This window comes from Euwallacea fornicatus, chromosome 34, assembly GCF_040115645.1.
Source record: "Euwallacea fornicatus isolate EFF26 chromosome 34, ASM4011564v1, whole genome shotgun sequence".
Lineage (NCBI taxonomy): Eukaryota > Metazoa > Arthropoda > Insecta > Coleoptera > Curculionidae > Euwallacea > Euwallacea fornicatus.
This window is the reverse complement of record NC_089574.1, coordinates 1,301,586-1,318,435: the sequence shown is the minus strand read 5'-3', so window position 1 is coordinate 1,318,435 and position 16,850 is coordinate 1,301,586. Positions and strand designations below refer to the sequence as shown.

The 16,850-nt window shown below is 37.3% G+C and overlaps 1 protein-coding gene across 3 annotated transcripts in view; it reads right to left on the bottom strand.

Annotated features, from left to right (window-relative positions):
* Positions 1 to 16,706, bottom strand: part of centrocortin (cerebellar degeneration-related protein 2-like) — a 72,603-nt gene extending 55,897 nt beyond the window's left edge. Inside the window, exons 1-2 of one of the 3 annotated variants that reach the window (XM_066299677.1) lie at positions 16,367 to 16,706; positions 6,967 to 6,978 (exon numbers count right to left, since the gene is read on the bottom strand). In XM_066299677.1, the coding sequence (XP_066155774.1) occupies positions 6,967 to 6,978; positions 16,367 to 16,427 (73 nt within the window). In that variant the 5' untranslated portion in view covers positions 16,428 to 16,706. Of the gene's footprint in view, positions 1 to 137; positions 249 to 6,966; positions 6,979 to 16,366 lie in introns of those variants that run through there. The other 2 variants (XM_066299679.1, XM_066299673.1) reach the window with 2 other exon arrangements.
* Positions 16,707 to 16,850: the final 144 nt, after the last annotated feature.

Here is a 16,850-nt window from a genome sequence, read left to right as displayed (position 1 = left end):
ATCATTATCCGAATCTATTATGCTCGGACAATGGAATTTCTAAGATGGTATATAATGACTCGTGACGAATGACCATATGGAAAAATGAAAAAAAGGATTCCGAAGGAAGACACCCATCTGAAACTCGAGTAACTCACCTTTTGAGGAATGCGTAACGTGCCTACAAAGAAAACTGCAACTACGAGGGTTTCAGGTCTATCTAGCGCAGATTCGAAGGTACTATTCCAACGAATTTCAGTACTCTGCATCTTTAACAGAAGAGAACACTAAATAGGGATTTAAATAGAAGATGCACTAATTACCTGAACTTAAAATGAATTCGTTTGAAAAATCTTATTTGACCACTGAGCAGATCACGAAATGTTGTGATTCCAGCTCTATTCAGATCGGACTGAAATTCACAATTTTACCCAAGTGCTAAAATGATTGGGTCTGAAGAGTACTGAAATGAAGGAGTGACTTAAAGAAATTTCTCTATATAACATTTTAAGAGTTTAAAACTTGAAATTTCCCGCTTAATTGTGTGTCAAAATGCTGTCATTGTCAAAATGTATGACCTATTATGACAGCGTAGTTCGACACTGCTACGCGGTTTCTGTCCAATTCGTTGACAATTCGGTTTAGCCGAAACTTAGTGCGTTCCGTCTGGCTTCTAAAACTCAAAGCTGTTTCGATCTCGTTACTGTTCATTTTCAATAAATTTAAGTATTTTCCCTTCGTTTTTTTTTTGTTGTTAATAATAATTATGTTTTCTGTCCGCATCGCTCCTAAGAATCTTAAATCCGCAGACCCGCGTACAGTTCAAAGAAAGTCTCACTTTGAACTCGAAAATGCACTCCCAAATTCTTTGCAGTGAATTGCGAATCAACCCGTACAGCACTGCAACTGCAGTGTCGTCCGTTGTGGCGTAGACTTCAAGGTGGAAATTCACGTAAAGGCAATGTGATAGATCGTCAATGAAAGGAAATAAAGGATTGAATCGAAAGGCACTTGGTGCACACTTTTACACGTAAAACTAATTCGTCACTAGAGACAGCAATTCCAGGTGCGCGTGAGGCGTCGGCGGACGCCTCACGCGCACCTGGAACAACTCTTAAGACGTATCTATTGTCCACTCGGCTGCCCAGAACGGCGTCATAATGCCACTCAAAATGATAAATTTCCGAAACGAAAATAAATGAGATTATTAGGAATTAAATTATATCCGACAGGACCATATATTATTATAAAAGTTATTGTCATGGGCTATTAGAAAGTTATTGACAGAATCCCTGTTGGCATTAATTGCAATTTTGTTGCATAAACTCTACAGACGAAATGTAAGACACACCTAGGCAATAATTTGCTTACCAAGAGTAATACGACTGTTATCAAAATTTATATTTGTTCCAGTTTTTAGTAATAAGCTTTTAAATAATTATTGCAAAGTCTTTATCAAAGCAACTGTCCCAGCCTATTTCAAAGACCCTGGGGCAGCGAAAAAGTATTTAACTTATCGAGAGAACTATAACAATGTGAAAGTTTAAAAATTGGAAAATTGTATCGTTACAGGTTTGTTATCTTAATTTGTGTAATTTATTGGTTGTAAGTTGGATTTAAGAGTATATCCCACGACTGCGGCCCGGAGCTAAAAGTTTACTTTCGTCTGCACCAACCAGCATAATCCAAAACGCTTTTATTGTCGGCACTTTTCAATCATTTTTACGGACGTTTTAAAACATCCATTATTGCTTAATGGGACTGAAGCACCAATAATTTAAAAATTTAACATGTTTTTGTCGAACAGAACTTTTAGAATTCGATATTTCTGCCTTAGAGGAGCGCACAACCTCTTGTTTGAGTGCTTTTCAAATATTTTAAAGCGTTATCGAGCTTTTTGTCTAGACATCGATTTGAGAAAAAAACAACTCTGAAGAAGGCTGAAAAGTGGCATGACATGGCGGAGCTACTGATTTCAATGCAAATAAGTATGCGATTTTGAGAAAATATTTTGAGAGTCACAGATTAATACAAGAAATCTAGGTAGTTTTTCTGCGCGCTCAATCTATTACCAATCGCGTCAACGACCAGACACGAAATTTCATTTTCTGAGAAATCTCAAAATCCTCCCCAAGCATCGCTTAATGTTGCTCATAAATTCCTAGATACCCCATTTTCATAACATACTAGGTAGACAGTAAGAGTAGTATATGTCGGCGCCACCATAAATTTAGCGACTACCCCTAAGTAGACAGACTCTATGTATTGGTACGACCCTATGTAATCGATCGGGGTTCTGGTTTTTCTCGCTATTCTGTCGAAACTAAAGCATTCATTTTCTTTATGATATGATTTCCAGGAACCCCAGGAATAAGGGACACGCTTGTTTTTAACACGCAAGGGGGGCAAAACGGGGCCAGGGGACGAAATGAATATTGGGTGAGGTAGGGCAGTAATTATCGAGAGTTGGGTTGGAGAGGTCTGGTCCCGGATCGTCATGTCTCTCATCCTTCGATTCGATTATCATACGGTTTACCTCTTGTGAAAGAGATTATTGCCATAAGACATTTATCAGAATATAGGGTAGCCGATGGTTATTCGTTTACGTATAAATTAGTGTAATCTCAGTGACATTTGTTATTAATAAATTGGCGGTATTGAGTGACTATACATAGTGTTTAACTTGAGACTCATGACCTCTGGAAGCAATTCTGTTTCTCCTTTTCTGACATATACTACGTATTGTTATTCATACTGCTCAGGGGTCCTCAGACACTTCATAAAATATTCTCACAGCTGAAAACCGTATTTCTAAGATATACAATTTCCCATTAGAACAGGTTGAGGTCATAAAGAAGAATATTCCCAGCCAGTCCTAAAAACATTATCATTTTGATACTACATTTAAAAAGTTTATAAAATCTCATTACTTTGTACTTTCTGATATTGAGCTTTGGCTGCGTTTTCGTACACCAATCGCCGATTTGGCAGAAACCTGTCCATCTCCCAAAGATCAAATTGAAAAGAGCGAATTATTTTAGAGCTCTTCACTCCCCAGAAGAATTACAAGGGACATGCAGAACGTGGGATTTTCGGCACCGTCAAAGGTTGAAGGGCACAAATAGCAGCTTCGACGAGATGAGCGAATTTCCTCAGAAAAGCAAAAGCGTTTCTTTCTTAGCAAATCTGACTTGGTCACGTTAAGATATAATCTGACGACAAGACTTGAAACTACAGTTTATGTAAAAAAGCGAATTATTACTATAAGGAAATGGTATTTTCCCATAATTGTTAACTATGAAGATTCGTATCGCGGGGTATTGTGTAAAAAAACGACCTTTTATGAAGCGTTTCGAAACACATTTTCTGCTTCTGTTCCTCTTTCAAAATGATACATTTGGCGAATTGTCTAGCAGTTGTTGCATACCATACTATTTCCTTTAGTACTATGGGAATCTGTTGTGGAATATTCCGATCGTCATTGCCAAACTTCGAAAAAGTACACTTCTCTTTAATAGCAGTGAACTGAAGAGTCAGATGGGAACCCTTGACGCGAAACGAAGGCAAACATCGACAGAAATCGAAATATAGATATCTATATTTGTAGATTTGGATCTACAGACAATTAAATACTTCGAGGACCCCGAGGGCTTCATCGAAGGTTCCAATTCAAAATATTTAGCCGAACAGTCTCGTCACGGCATTAAATTGGCGCATTCCTTGCCACTCATACTTTCGCTTTCGAATTTAGATGATAAATTTAGATAGAGAGATAGCAAAATTTCCCTCTTTCTTCTTGGAGTGGATATTCCTCTTCATTGTCTGGAGTAAAAGTCAGACACTTTCAAGCGCCATTTCTCCCCTTTCGGGTTATTTAAGAAAAATCAGGCTCGTGTATACGAATTTCCTTTTCATTCTTTGAATATCTTGAGTGTCGGCTACAAAAAATGTACAAAACATCCCCTTGGGGGAGGGTTGGGTAATAGTTGTATGCGCAACCAGGGCGACAAGGGAGGCGAGCTGCTTTATTCTTGCAAATAACTTGGAGGGCGACGCAAAGTACATTTTAGGGCGTAACAGGCACTTTCCTCCAGAGGTGTGCATAAGCCATTCTAAGCCGCGCACATGGTCGTTAAGGAATTTGTTTATTTCAGATTGATTTTATTGAGACGATATCAAATTCCTTATTGACGTCGAAATTTACGATGATCGGGAGTAGGCGAACCGAGCTTAAGCCGTGATTAACAATTTGTTTTAAGTCTTGCACCTCTCACAGAAGTCAACGAAGGAGAACGTTAGATTTTCAAAAAAATTTCGGGAAAAAACATTAGTGGGTACTAGTCCGGTACTTGGTGGTTCTATACTTTCTACATCAAACTTTTCACCTTTTAAAAGGGAGTTTTGATGGGTCGTTACGGTGAAGTGTTATTTGCAAACATATCTGCATCATTCATTTGGTACAACCAATGTACCACATGGCGAATTTCGTTTTCGTTAATTATATGAGAAACTCGGCATGAAAAATGAATTTTATTAAGGTTAAAAGATAACCGTAGTGGCATTTAAATAAATACCTACCAACTGTAGCATTTAGACCGCCCATTCTCGCTCATTTTTTACAGTACTCTTAATAATACTGAAACGCTCATATCTACAACACTAATAATTATTTAAAACTTTATCTGGCAAATGATGCTGCTACTCCTCCAAGTACTTTACTGTTATCTCGAAACTCGATGGCAGACCATATATCATATCAAAGAATAATAATTGTTCCAGTCTGCAACCTTTGCAGTATCATCATCAAAATGCTATACTATTTCATATGAAATGTGCTTTTAGTATTGCGATTTGTGATTTCAGTTAGATAGGAATGAACAGAATTCACAAACCATAGCAGTTACTGGGTGTTTCCACCTTAAGCTTCTAGAAACGTGAGGATTGCTTCAGAGATAGCAGAATGCTCGGGAAACATAAAATTGCGGGAGATTTCGAAAAATTGAAGATATGTCAACAAAAACGATGTTTCAAGTATAGTATGTCTAAGGAATATAAAACATCCATGTAAACAAACCGAACCCATGATCGCTAGCTTAGTTGCCGCTGATTGGTCGATTGTGACATTTAAACGATCGTTATGTCACAAGGGCGACGGCGTTTCACAGGGTTGAACTTGTTGCATTTTGAAAAGAAAATGTTTGGTGCGCGCGCATAATGGAGTATAAACTACACCTTTTCACTGCTTAATATACAGCACGTTATCATTTTGGAACTGCACTAAATGTGGCTAAATTCGAATTTCCTTTATCCTCAGAACTTGTTCTGAAACCTTTTTCAGTGTAATAGCGGGTTGACTACGGTCCTGTTCAATACTCTCCTCTTACACGGATCACGTGTAGGTGGCATGCATGTATTTACATGGATATTTTATATTCATAAGACACACATTGTGTACAGGGCAGGTCAAATTCGATCCTCACCATTGGGATCGCGGAAACTAGAGAGGATACGTAACGGTTTAAATGAGAGCAAAATTGCGGAATTTGCCGGCCAAATGCAGTTAAAATGCAAAATTTGATTTTCCGAGTCCTTCCGAAGGCAGCCGAAAATGACGAAAAATTAGAGAATTCGTTTTTTTTTTTTTTTTTTTTTTTAGTGTGATATGACACCCAAATCACGAGCACGTTTTCATCGCCACTTTTTCTTAGTTACGCGATGACGGTTTCAGATTCGTCATCCGACGTTTCGTCTTTCGACTATCATCATTAAGTTAATTTTTTCTTATGGGAGTCACATTGGATTTCTCAACGGAAAAATAGTCGGATGGCAAGTCTGAGAACGTCATCGCGCAGCTAAGAAAAAGCGGCAATGAAAATGTGTTTGTGATTTTGGGCGTCCGTGTCAAAAACGATTAAAAAAAAAAAGAAATCTCTAATTTTTGGTTTTATTCAGGTATCTTTGGCACTCGAAAAATTTTAATCTTTACGCAGTATTTGGTCTAGCATTAAATTGCGCAATTTTGCCCCCATTTAAGCTTCTTCGTATGTCCTCTAGTTTTTTGGTCCCCAAGCATGAGAGTGTCGAATTTGAAATACCATTTATAGGGGAATAATATTGTTATATACCTTCTTATCTTCAAATCCAGTATCTGCCATATAACTTATTATCCCAGACGACATGAACCTCTCTCAATAATATGGGGTGATCATAGGAATAATTTAAAGCAGTTGGACTATCACCAGACTGCCCTCTCACCTATCCAGGAACAATTAACTGCGACCAAAGTCCCAAGTCCCCAGGTGTTTGCCCTTAGTAGTGTAACTTAGACAAGTTGTTCTACACAAATATAAGTAAGTTTCAGCCCCAAAATGGGAGATTATGATTTTTTCCTCAGACAGATGGCACAGTGTTAGAAGCTCTTAAATTCCTTCAAAATAGTCCAGAGTAAAAGTATAGAACCTTGGTAATAAAATAAAGAGTTGTTGGTGAGTTAACGAGTCGTCTTAATCCTGACAAATCATCGTCGCGGTGTCGATCACGTATAAAATACCTGCTGGTGTCACCATATGTATACGAAGCTTAGCCAGACTCCTCCCATTCAGTGCCTATAAAAAGGCTTTTTCCAAAAAAAGCGGTTGATAGGAAATGAACGATATCGCCACATCTCATTTGTAATTTAAATACAATAAGGAAAATACTGCTTAGTGGTTCATTTAATAGGTACCTACGCCGAACCACTGCAATTTCGAGTTACTAGAATGGAACATCAACAATTTACATCATCTGCATAATACAAGCTTATATTTCAAGAGAAACTGTGAACCAGTGATTGAAAAATGATAAGATTCGAAGGTACTTGACTGACCGAGAATAATTTTCTGTAACATAACATTGTTCCTATTTCCTTGATCTACGTATGCTTGAGAAAAAAAGGCGTAATCTCAGCATTAAAATGTTCAGTCGACTTACGAATGCTTTGCTGCTTACCTCTCACGTCACCTAAAAAAAAAAAAGAAAAAAACTGTCAGTAAGGAGAACACAACTGAATCGTATTCCTGGAAATAAGGACACAGAAGAAGACATCAACTTAAAAAGGATTCACTTTCGAATGAAAGGAAGGCGCCTAAAGAAAGCTAATGCACATCTGCGCAAATCATGCTTATTAGAATTCAATTAGAGTGGCAAAAGATTTTGAACAAAAGTAAAAATTTTTCTCCATTACCTCCGACATGAAGGAAAATTTAAAGATTGCTAAATATAAGTGCTAAAGGGGTTGCTTAATAGTCAATTTGAGGTGAAAATAAAATTTTACTTAATCTTCAAAGCATTACATGCTCTCGAATAAAACTGCTCGAAGATACAATCGACGATGAAATAACCGAGCACCATTTATTAAAACCTGATAAGGATAATTCATTCATGATCATTATAAGTACATTAATCTTATACTCATAGAAAGTAAATTTGTTCTGGAAAATTAATATCGCATCGTAAATAGCATTATTAAGGCTTGTTTTAATGTTTAAATTTACCCTAAAAATAAATTATAAATATTTATAATGAAATTTGTTAATCGCTATATTAAAGTTTCTGTTTTATAATCTAATATAAACACACGAGATAATTTAACGGGTGAAAATTTATCACATACTCGAACACACGTAGCGTTGCAAAATCGTCAAGATCTTCCCTTTTCACTATCATTTAACACACTTAGGAGAATATGCTTAACTATTTCACATTTCACTAGTTAGCGTTAGCTATCTATAAGAACAAGTAATTATATTAATTACATTAATTATGGTGTGAACGCTGATCAATAAATACCAGACAAAAACCAGAGAATAGTGGTCATTAGTTATAACCTACATTCGGAAGAATCATACATAAACACTGGTAAAAAGGTTCCCGTTCTAGTAATTTCTATACCTACTTGCTCTTTATTTGCCTAATTGGTCATTTTTAGCAAACTTAATATAGGTATTGTTAATTACTGTGGGTTTGTTCGTCGGAAATCGTATTAATTTTTGGGTAAAACGTGGAGACAATATTAAGTGTCTATGGAGAAAATTGCAGAGTAATATGAGAAGTTTCTCCAGGTCGCCTCCTTTGCGATTTTCCTCCTTGCATCGCCACCAGGCTCTAATTCAGCCACATGGCATTCGCGCGATGAGCCCCATCTCTGACTTTCCCAAAGATCCCTTATCGGCCTTTCTCTCCCGGAGATCTTCCTCTGAAGTTCCTGTTTTGTCAAAGTTCAGTAACGCTCGTGAATTTTTCGCAATTTGCACTTTTTCTAAATCCAATTTAAACCTCTTTTCATGCCTGGTCCAGAATTCTCCCTCCACAAGCGGTTTTTCAAAAAAATTTTTTTTTGAAAATAGGTCCTAAGCCGACGTTAATTTTTGATTTGCAATTGATTGTTTTCGACCCATTACAATATTAAAGAATCTTCGTTGAGTTTGGAAATGGGCACGTCACATGAAATATGTTCATGTATGTGAGCATTCTCTGTCCATGTCGAAGCAGTTAATCAATTATCTGAAAATATCTTGGGGTTCTGGCTCTGAACTCCTCCCGAGATGAGTGCGAGAAAATGGTAAAAGGGCTGTCATGAATCTCCTCGCATTTCTTGTTTATGTTAAGACCATTAACTGGCACTACCTGAAAGTGGTACAGGCTTTTGGTATCAAGCTCTTCCCCAGATTAGCGTGGGAAGAGAGGGTTGTTTATAAATTCCTTCAGCATAGGTGAGAATGACGTTTAGGGGTTGGGTACCCGTGGGGAAAAGAGAGGACAGCCCTTCCATCTTATCGGTTCTCTCACGAAGAGGGGATGTGTTCTGTGCACGGATACCGGGTTGTATCGGGACTCCATTTTTGGTTCACGGAGAATAAAGAAGTGTTCTGAGAATCGTGTCTTTTCTCTCCACCCTTGAACCGTGAATCTTACATGTACATGTGGTTCCATAAGAAAGAAATGAAAATGTAGGTCAAAAAAAGCGCAATTAACGACAATATTTGACATGTTCTGGCATTTTCATTAAAAATGTTTCCTTCAATCTTCAACGAATTTATGCTTCTGGTCCTCCATGTACGCGTGTCTGCATTACTTAAAAAAAATCTAAATAAGCAAGTTGCCCTGCCCCGCCCAGTAGTATTTTTTAACCCTGTTCAGTTCCGTCTTCACATACATCTTCAGTTTCGCCAGCTTCGTCTCCTTCACAGCTGCTCCCTCTCCTCCTCAATTTCCATTTTCCGAGTCTTTGTTAACAGGTATCACGCGTTTCCTTCGTTGTAACGACGGTTGTTACATCGACATTTTACTCTTTGTCTTCTGCCCTGTTGGCCCGAAAATTCTGCTGGAAGTCCCCAAATCCACGTTTTCCGGTTGAACTAAAGTAACAAATATTCACAATAACGTCTACGCGATAAACGAGTAACAATGTTTTTTGTTCCCAAGGTGCCATGGTCAATTTGCATATTTGCAGACTACCTTAAAGAGCCCGTTGGCTCATTAACATGAGTAAAAGTAAGCCGCGCATCCGCAGAACTAAATAAAGTGTTTACGCCCCTAATTTATAGGATTTTTTTGTGTTAATTTGATGAGAGAAGTCCCTTAGTAAAAGCATTCTATTTCATTTTTATCACCCCATATGGGTACTTATTTTTAACGAAATACCTGTGGTCAACGACATCAAATTCCTCATGTATGGCGGCAACATGTATTCGATATGATAAAACATGCGGTTTATTGGCCAGGTGTTTTGCATATTAAAACGGGTATAACTGAAACTCAGAGATTCAAGTGTGAGAAAGAGACACAGATCGTTGGGTGAATACCTAAAATGCCTGGTTAAAGAATACTTGTTTTGAAGGCTTAAAGAGCATGCTCAAGCAGTGATTTTGCTGTTTTGTAACGTCTACTGGGAATTTTTTAAATATCGAGATTTATTGGTTAAAGTCTTGGTTAGTAATTTTAGCATTAAAATCATAAGTTACCAACACTTTCCAAATCAGACTACGGTGAGAAAAAAGTTTTCCCACAAGCGTGCGGTAAAAGGAGTTCAGTGCGCACATCGATCAGATGACAGCAGTGTTTTGCCGCACGCAAATCAAAGTGGCACGTGTCATAAAATATTGTTGACACTGACGTGAGTACTGCAAAACTTTTCATTGCGCGTCAGCAACGTATCGCACACAAAACTCCGTAAAACTTACAAAACACAAACGAAGTTATCACACAGGCCATCGTAGGAAAAAATCCGTGCGACACTAATGTTTCGCCCAAACTCCGCTTGGCGTCGTTCGATCAACCGCAATTGGCGTGTAGTAAAATATTCTTTTACCGCACTTGTTAGGAAAGTAACTATTTTGGTCGTTGCATAAACCGCAATCAATTCCTCTGGATAAATAAATGACAGTGATCGATTATTGATGACACTCTAATTTCGTCTCGATGCAGTCATGCCGCTGAGCATTACATAAGGATGTAAAAATACTCCTGGTGCATGCCCTGCGTGCATTTTAAACAGTTTTATGCTTTAAACATTGTACAAGGCACTTTAAACTATTATGTTAAAGCTGGAGTCAAGGTGAAGAATGTTACTTGCTATTTAGATTGCTTAATAGGCTCTAATAGCCTAGTATTTCTGTGCATTGCACAATCTTCCAATCAGAACTGCAAATATTGAATTTGTACAATCTTAACGAGGAATTCAATTAAGTGGAAGATTTCACAAGTCAATAAACAGTAAACACAATAAACCACACCCTTTACCACTGTTTATTTCTTCATTTAGACAATGAAAAGATTTTTCTGTTCAATGTCAAATGAATGCCATTACGCAAAGGTTGAGGCACATCTCTGGCCAACAAATTTTCCACAGTCAAGTATTTACCATGAAAAAGTGGTATGTATTATGAAAAAGTGGCGTGTGCTATGGAAAATTAGTATGCACTATGGAAAAGTAGTATGCACTATGGAAAAGTAGTATGCACTATGGAAAAGTAGTATGTACTATGGAAAAATAGTATGCACTATGAAAAAGCAGTAAAGAAGTATTTTAACCAGAAGCATGCTTGTTAATTTGCTGAGAATAAATTTTTTCAATCGCAGTGCTTGGGAAGTCTCTTACACACCCACATAAAGCGTTTAAGTGGCATTTTGCAACCGACCAATTTCCTTGCAATTGTAAGAGATTTTTTAAGATTAAATCCCCTAAATCTCATGATACATGTCGAAAGGAACCAGTCTGCCTCGTGATATTCGCCTTTAGTCTGCAACAGGTAGATGTATACTTTCACTTTTTTTCGTATCAGCTAGAAGAGCAAAATATCGATCTCACGGCAGAAAACGATTTTTCGATATTGCTGCAAGTAAGGGAAATATCAGAAAATTTGCGATGGCTAAGAGCGTTCCGAGATATTTGCACTCATGCCTTGTATGTCGTTACTTAATTCATTATTGTTTACAGCCAAAATGGATCAAAGTCGAACTTAAGGTCAAACTCGCAGCTAAGACATGCATGCATCCTTGGCCAGGAATTTTTTTGATGGAGTAATGATCCTTAGAATGAAAAACACAAAATCCTGCCGGCGGCGCTAATGCCAGCCCATCGTTCGTCGTGTCATTTCGGTTATGTGAATCGCAAATCCATCTCATTCGGTTTTGTAGATGAGGATGAACGCACTGTATAAATTTCAATTTCGATCACCTCCCCCAACCGCCAGAAGCCCAATTTTTTCAATAGAACACCTTCAATGTTTCTTCCTCATATTTTGAGCACTTTTGAGATGACGAGCCGCCAACCAAGTTTTTTAAACAGTTCACCCTGTACATTATTAGAATTTTGAAGGGAAAGTACGAATTTGCATTTTGAACGTACGAAATTTCTTTTTTTCTAACTATAATCAATAAAACATGTACGAGGTGAAGAAATAAGAACACTGGCACTCGTTAAACTCAATCATCGCATCTTTATTGTACACCTCTGCCCGTTTTTAAGATAATGACCCGCTAAAATTAACATTTACTCAGAACTTCAACGAATTTGTGAACTCAGATACTCGCTTTTTAGCCACGCGACAGCAGATTTTAGTAGATCACCCTGTATATTTTTACGTTTCCAACATGAAACATGGCAGTGTTATGACTCGTTTTAAATCTTTCCTCGGCGTATTAGGGCGCGCTTGCTTCGTTTCTAATTATTCATGTATATAGTTGTATTGGAATATAAAGTTTTTATCTGATAGTTGGAGTCTGAACCTATAACTATGTTATTTGCTAGTAATATGGTTGATGCAAGGTCGGAACTGCATGCCTATAGAACAGGTTTAAGCTCGTTTTACGCCTTGATTTTTTTTTCTTGACAATCGCCCACTAACAGAATACCGAATAGGTTAGAGCTTTCAGCAAACAGTAGTAGGGATAATAATATCAATAATAAAAAAAACGTTTGCTTAGATATGATAATTGGCCTTTGTCAATACGGTTTGGCAATAAACGATAATAATTTATGCTATATTTAAAGGGTTGAATGTGGTTAGAGTTTTCCATTTTCATCAAGACCGCGATACCAAGCAAGCTACTGGGGTTGTAAGGCAGTGATCGACATGTAACGTGCCAAAATTTATACAGCTGGAGGCTCAATCACCAGATCTTCACCCGATAGAGACTGTGTGGGAAATTTTTCAAAAACGAGGTCTGAAGTTGGTACTGCCGTAATTTAGAAGAATTCAGGAACGTCGCACTTACTGGATGAGAAAATATTTCCCCAGATACTACAGAAAAAATGGTACAATTTATGCCATGTCGCCTGAAGGCTGCGATTGAAGCTGAAGGAGGTGCTACGAAGTACTGAGTTTTTCAAATTTGTTAAAGTGAATTAATACTGTGTATAAATTGGTATTTTTACTGTTAATTTTGTATCTGCATTTACAGTTGATTGTTGCTTGTTAATTATTATTTTTAAACAGAAACTATTTCGTGATTTTCTATTCTATATTTATTTGCAATAGATATACTATGCGTCCCGACATAGGTGAATCGACTCTTGGAAAACGTAAAAAAATAATTGATTTTAATTTTTTTTTTTTTTGAAATTCAGCCTTGCTTGGTTAAAGACTAACGTCTAACATAATTTCAATTTTATAAAATTGAGTAGGTTTTGAAAATTTTCAAAAAATATATTTTTCTGCAGAGTAAATAGTCCTTTCTGTGTGAAATACGACATGATGGTATTAAGAAAAGCTGTTTGAAATCGGCTTCTAAGTGTATACACCAAATTTGAATTTGTCCCCAGATAACTTTTTTTTTCCAAAATTTTGCTATATTCTTCAAATAAAAAAAAAAATTTTGGATAATTTTTGTTTTATTAAAATGATGAAACATTATAGTTAGATAAATTAAAAAATGTACTTTCTCATATTTAACTTCTTTTGCTTAATGATCAGTTTGGTAAAGACAATTTGGGAAAACAAGCCGGACATTTTGGTTGTCCAGATTTCCAGACCATGCGATAATGGATTTTATTGTTTCGGCAAGAATGAAACAAATAGTTTATGAAGAGCAAATGATACGAAAATTCAAAAAAAACTCATAACACAAACAGTTTGATAAATTCCTGGAGAGAAAGTGCAGCCAGCTTTTAAAGAATTCCGACATCGTATTGAAAAATGTGTAAGAGGAGATTTTCCCCTGAAGTAATGCCTTTAGGCAGTTCCGGGGGGGAACGACGGTGAACAGGTGGGTTTTTAGTGGGTAGGCGCCTCCCTTCAGGGAGTAAATCCCACATAACCCGGTCGCTAGTCCATCAGACCGGGTACCTTTAGAAGGTTTTCCCCCTCGACAAAAAAAAAAAAAAAAGAGGAGATTTAGTAGAGTTTTAAGTTTAATCTGAGATTATAATTTTTTTTATTTATCTAATGATAAGTTTATTGTTTTAATAAAACAAAAGTTGGTAAAGATATTTTTTTTACTTGGAAAATGCAACAAAATGCGAGAAAGTTGGCCGAGGACTTCTAAATTTGGTGAATGGGTTTAGGTCCCGATTCTAAACAACTTTTCTTAATAACATCATGTCGTATGTGACACAGAAAAGACACTTTACTCTACAAAAAAAAAAAGAAAATTTGAAAATTTAAATAAAACATTTTTTGCCTTTTATAAGAGGCGGTTCATGTATCCGAGGAGACACGGTATATTCATTAAAGCAAAGAAAATCTAGAAACATCTATTTATAACAGATCTACTAAATTTTACGGTTATACGGTTATATACGGACAATTTTGTAACAGTACATCCCTTCTAACATGAAACTTTGCCTGCAAACAAAATTTTTTTCTTTACTTCTTTATTTTTTATTTCTTTAATTTTACAATTTGCCACATTTAATAACTTCATGTCATAGAAAACTAATTAGATTATGAAAAAAGTATATTTCATCGAACACTCATAGGCAACTTTCACTTCAAGGCAATTGCATGATACGGAATCTTCAGGCATATTTAAATAATTTTGAAAAAGTCACAAACTTTTTAATATCTCAATTATTGTGTATGGGCTGATGTAAGTGTGGAATTTTAATAAAACGTCACATGTAGAAAACCTGCTATTATAAGCATCCTTTTTTACGTAACTGATGGTTCGCTGCGGTAAACAGCAAAACCAAAAACGAAGCTGTGAATTTACCCACTCTGTAATTTTCTTTTCTATATAAAAACAGAATTATCATGTACGTAACATGTTTTAAATACATTTAAAGCTGTGTCTATACATAACAGCTCTGGCATTTAAATGGCGAATTTATCTAAAAAATAGGATCGCTAATGGTTTTTATATGAAAATATTATTAGAGTTATTATTTATTTCATTTAATAATGTATCTTCGTCTGCTTGATGCCTTTCTTTCTTGTAAAATATGCGACATACTGGTGTATCCTTACACCAGATTCGGATGATGCATTACCTGCCAACTTTAGTAATTTTTAGAAAAATAAACTAATATGAATTAGCTTTCGACTTGTTGGGTCCAATTGCGATCACAGCTAACTAGAAATCGCAGAAGTGATTGAGTAATCTAGAGGGGATATCCTGCGATTAAGTCTTTGGGGCCATCTTAAGGTGAAACCTCGGCCTAGAAGACAGTGTTAGAGTCTCTAAATCCCTCATCCTCGTACAGGAACTCACGCCTTCCCTCCTGATTCAGATCGGAAGCTCTGGCAGCCCTAACGAAAAGTTGAACGCCACGTTCGGTATTGCTCTGAATGGTGTTGAACTTTCTCAGCGTCTGTCCAACTTTGGAAGGTCATGTCCTTTGCTGACCGTCAAACCACATAGGGAACATACGTCTGATTACTGCAATCGAAGCCAATACAGCGTGGGGTTCCGCGCTTCTTTCTCCCCTACCCTCCCAGTTGCCAGGTTGGCGCTATTGACCTATTTTCTTCACGTAGACGATCACCCCCAAGCCCATCGCCTCCGGCTTCAGCAGCAGCGGTTTCCGGTATAAAATGTGATGTCTCTTGTGCTGCAAAGACTCTAGCTAGCACGGCATCACCAGAATTCATGATTCCTGAGGGCGAATTTTTGTGAATTTTCAAAAACGATTTTCACTGATGACGTCACTGACCCGAGCGGTACCGAATAAAATTTACTGGATTGTGTTTGAGCAGCCGTTGAATCTTCTTGGTTTAACATAACAGGAGTTCTGTTGGGAGCTATGCAAGAAACGGCGTCCGAGTGATGTAATGAACTTACCAGTCGATCGTCGCGTATGAATTGCGAAGGAAGAAAAGTGGAGAAATTTCAAACGAGATGATGGAAGAAATGGCAACATCCACATTTTCATTGTTGCCTCAATAGCGAAGGTTATTTTCGGGACTTCGACGGTGGTAGTACTGTCAATTGGAAGGTTGTTTTATAGCGATATGATTTTAGCTCTAAACCGTTAACGCGCATTTGGGAAGAATTGACTGAGGCATGCGGCGAATATTCACGAGGGTTCCACATGGAACAGGCCTTGAAGGTGGCGCCTATCATTCACATAGAAGATAGCCGCAGCATCGTTCAAAAGGAATATTTCCTAACTAAACCTATAACGTTCCGTTATCGAAAGCTGGGGGTGAAGGGGAAATTAGAACCAAAGTACATATATACATTGGTTCAATATACATATGTATGTATATTGGTTCAATATATACATTAACTTTCATGGTACCTGCTGCTTCAAGGTTTTCAAAACCATGCAGTTCGTGCATAATATTTTACTTCTCATAACCGTTCTTGCCTGTTTACCAATTACGATATTCTGATAACTGTTAAATATGGTAATTGAATACACAAACAAGACCAATAATACCTTTAGTTGAAAGTCAAAATCACTTACCTCCTAGACATATGGACTCAAGTTCCCCTTCAAAATCCTTCGAAGATCTACACCAATCCATGGCATCGTCTTATACCATCGGGTATAAAGTAATCTGCGTGTGATGCACGAAGAAGGAAATTCCGAACGAACTTCTTACAGGCACAGCACGTGTTACTGAGAAAATTACTTTACCGGTGCAAAGGTACTACCCGGACCCGGCGGTACTAAAATGCGCACTCGGTATCGGATAAAATTTGTGGTCAATAGCAAAACACGTGTGCAAAGACGACATACTGGTTTTTCTTATTTCATTCCATTCTCCAGCTACGCGTTCGTGTGTGGAGCATCACGTATCAAGACTGATCAATTATTACGTTCGCATTTTTACCCATACGATCCCATCAAATTTGTGGAAGAGGTGTCACGGTACTGCCCACAACGACTGTGAGTTTTACACATTTCCTCGCATGTCGTAATGCGATACATGATCTTAACCAGCATT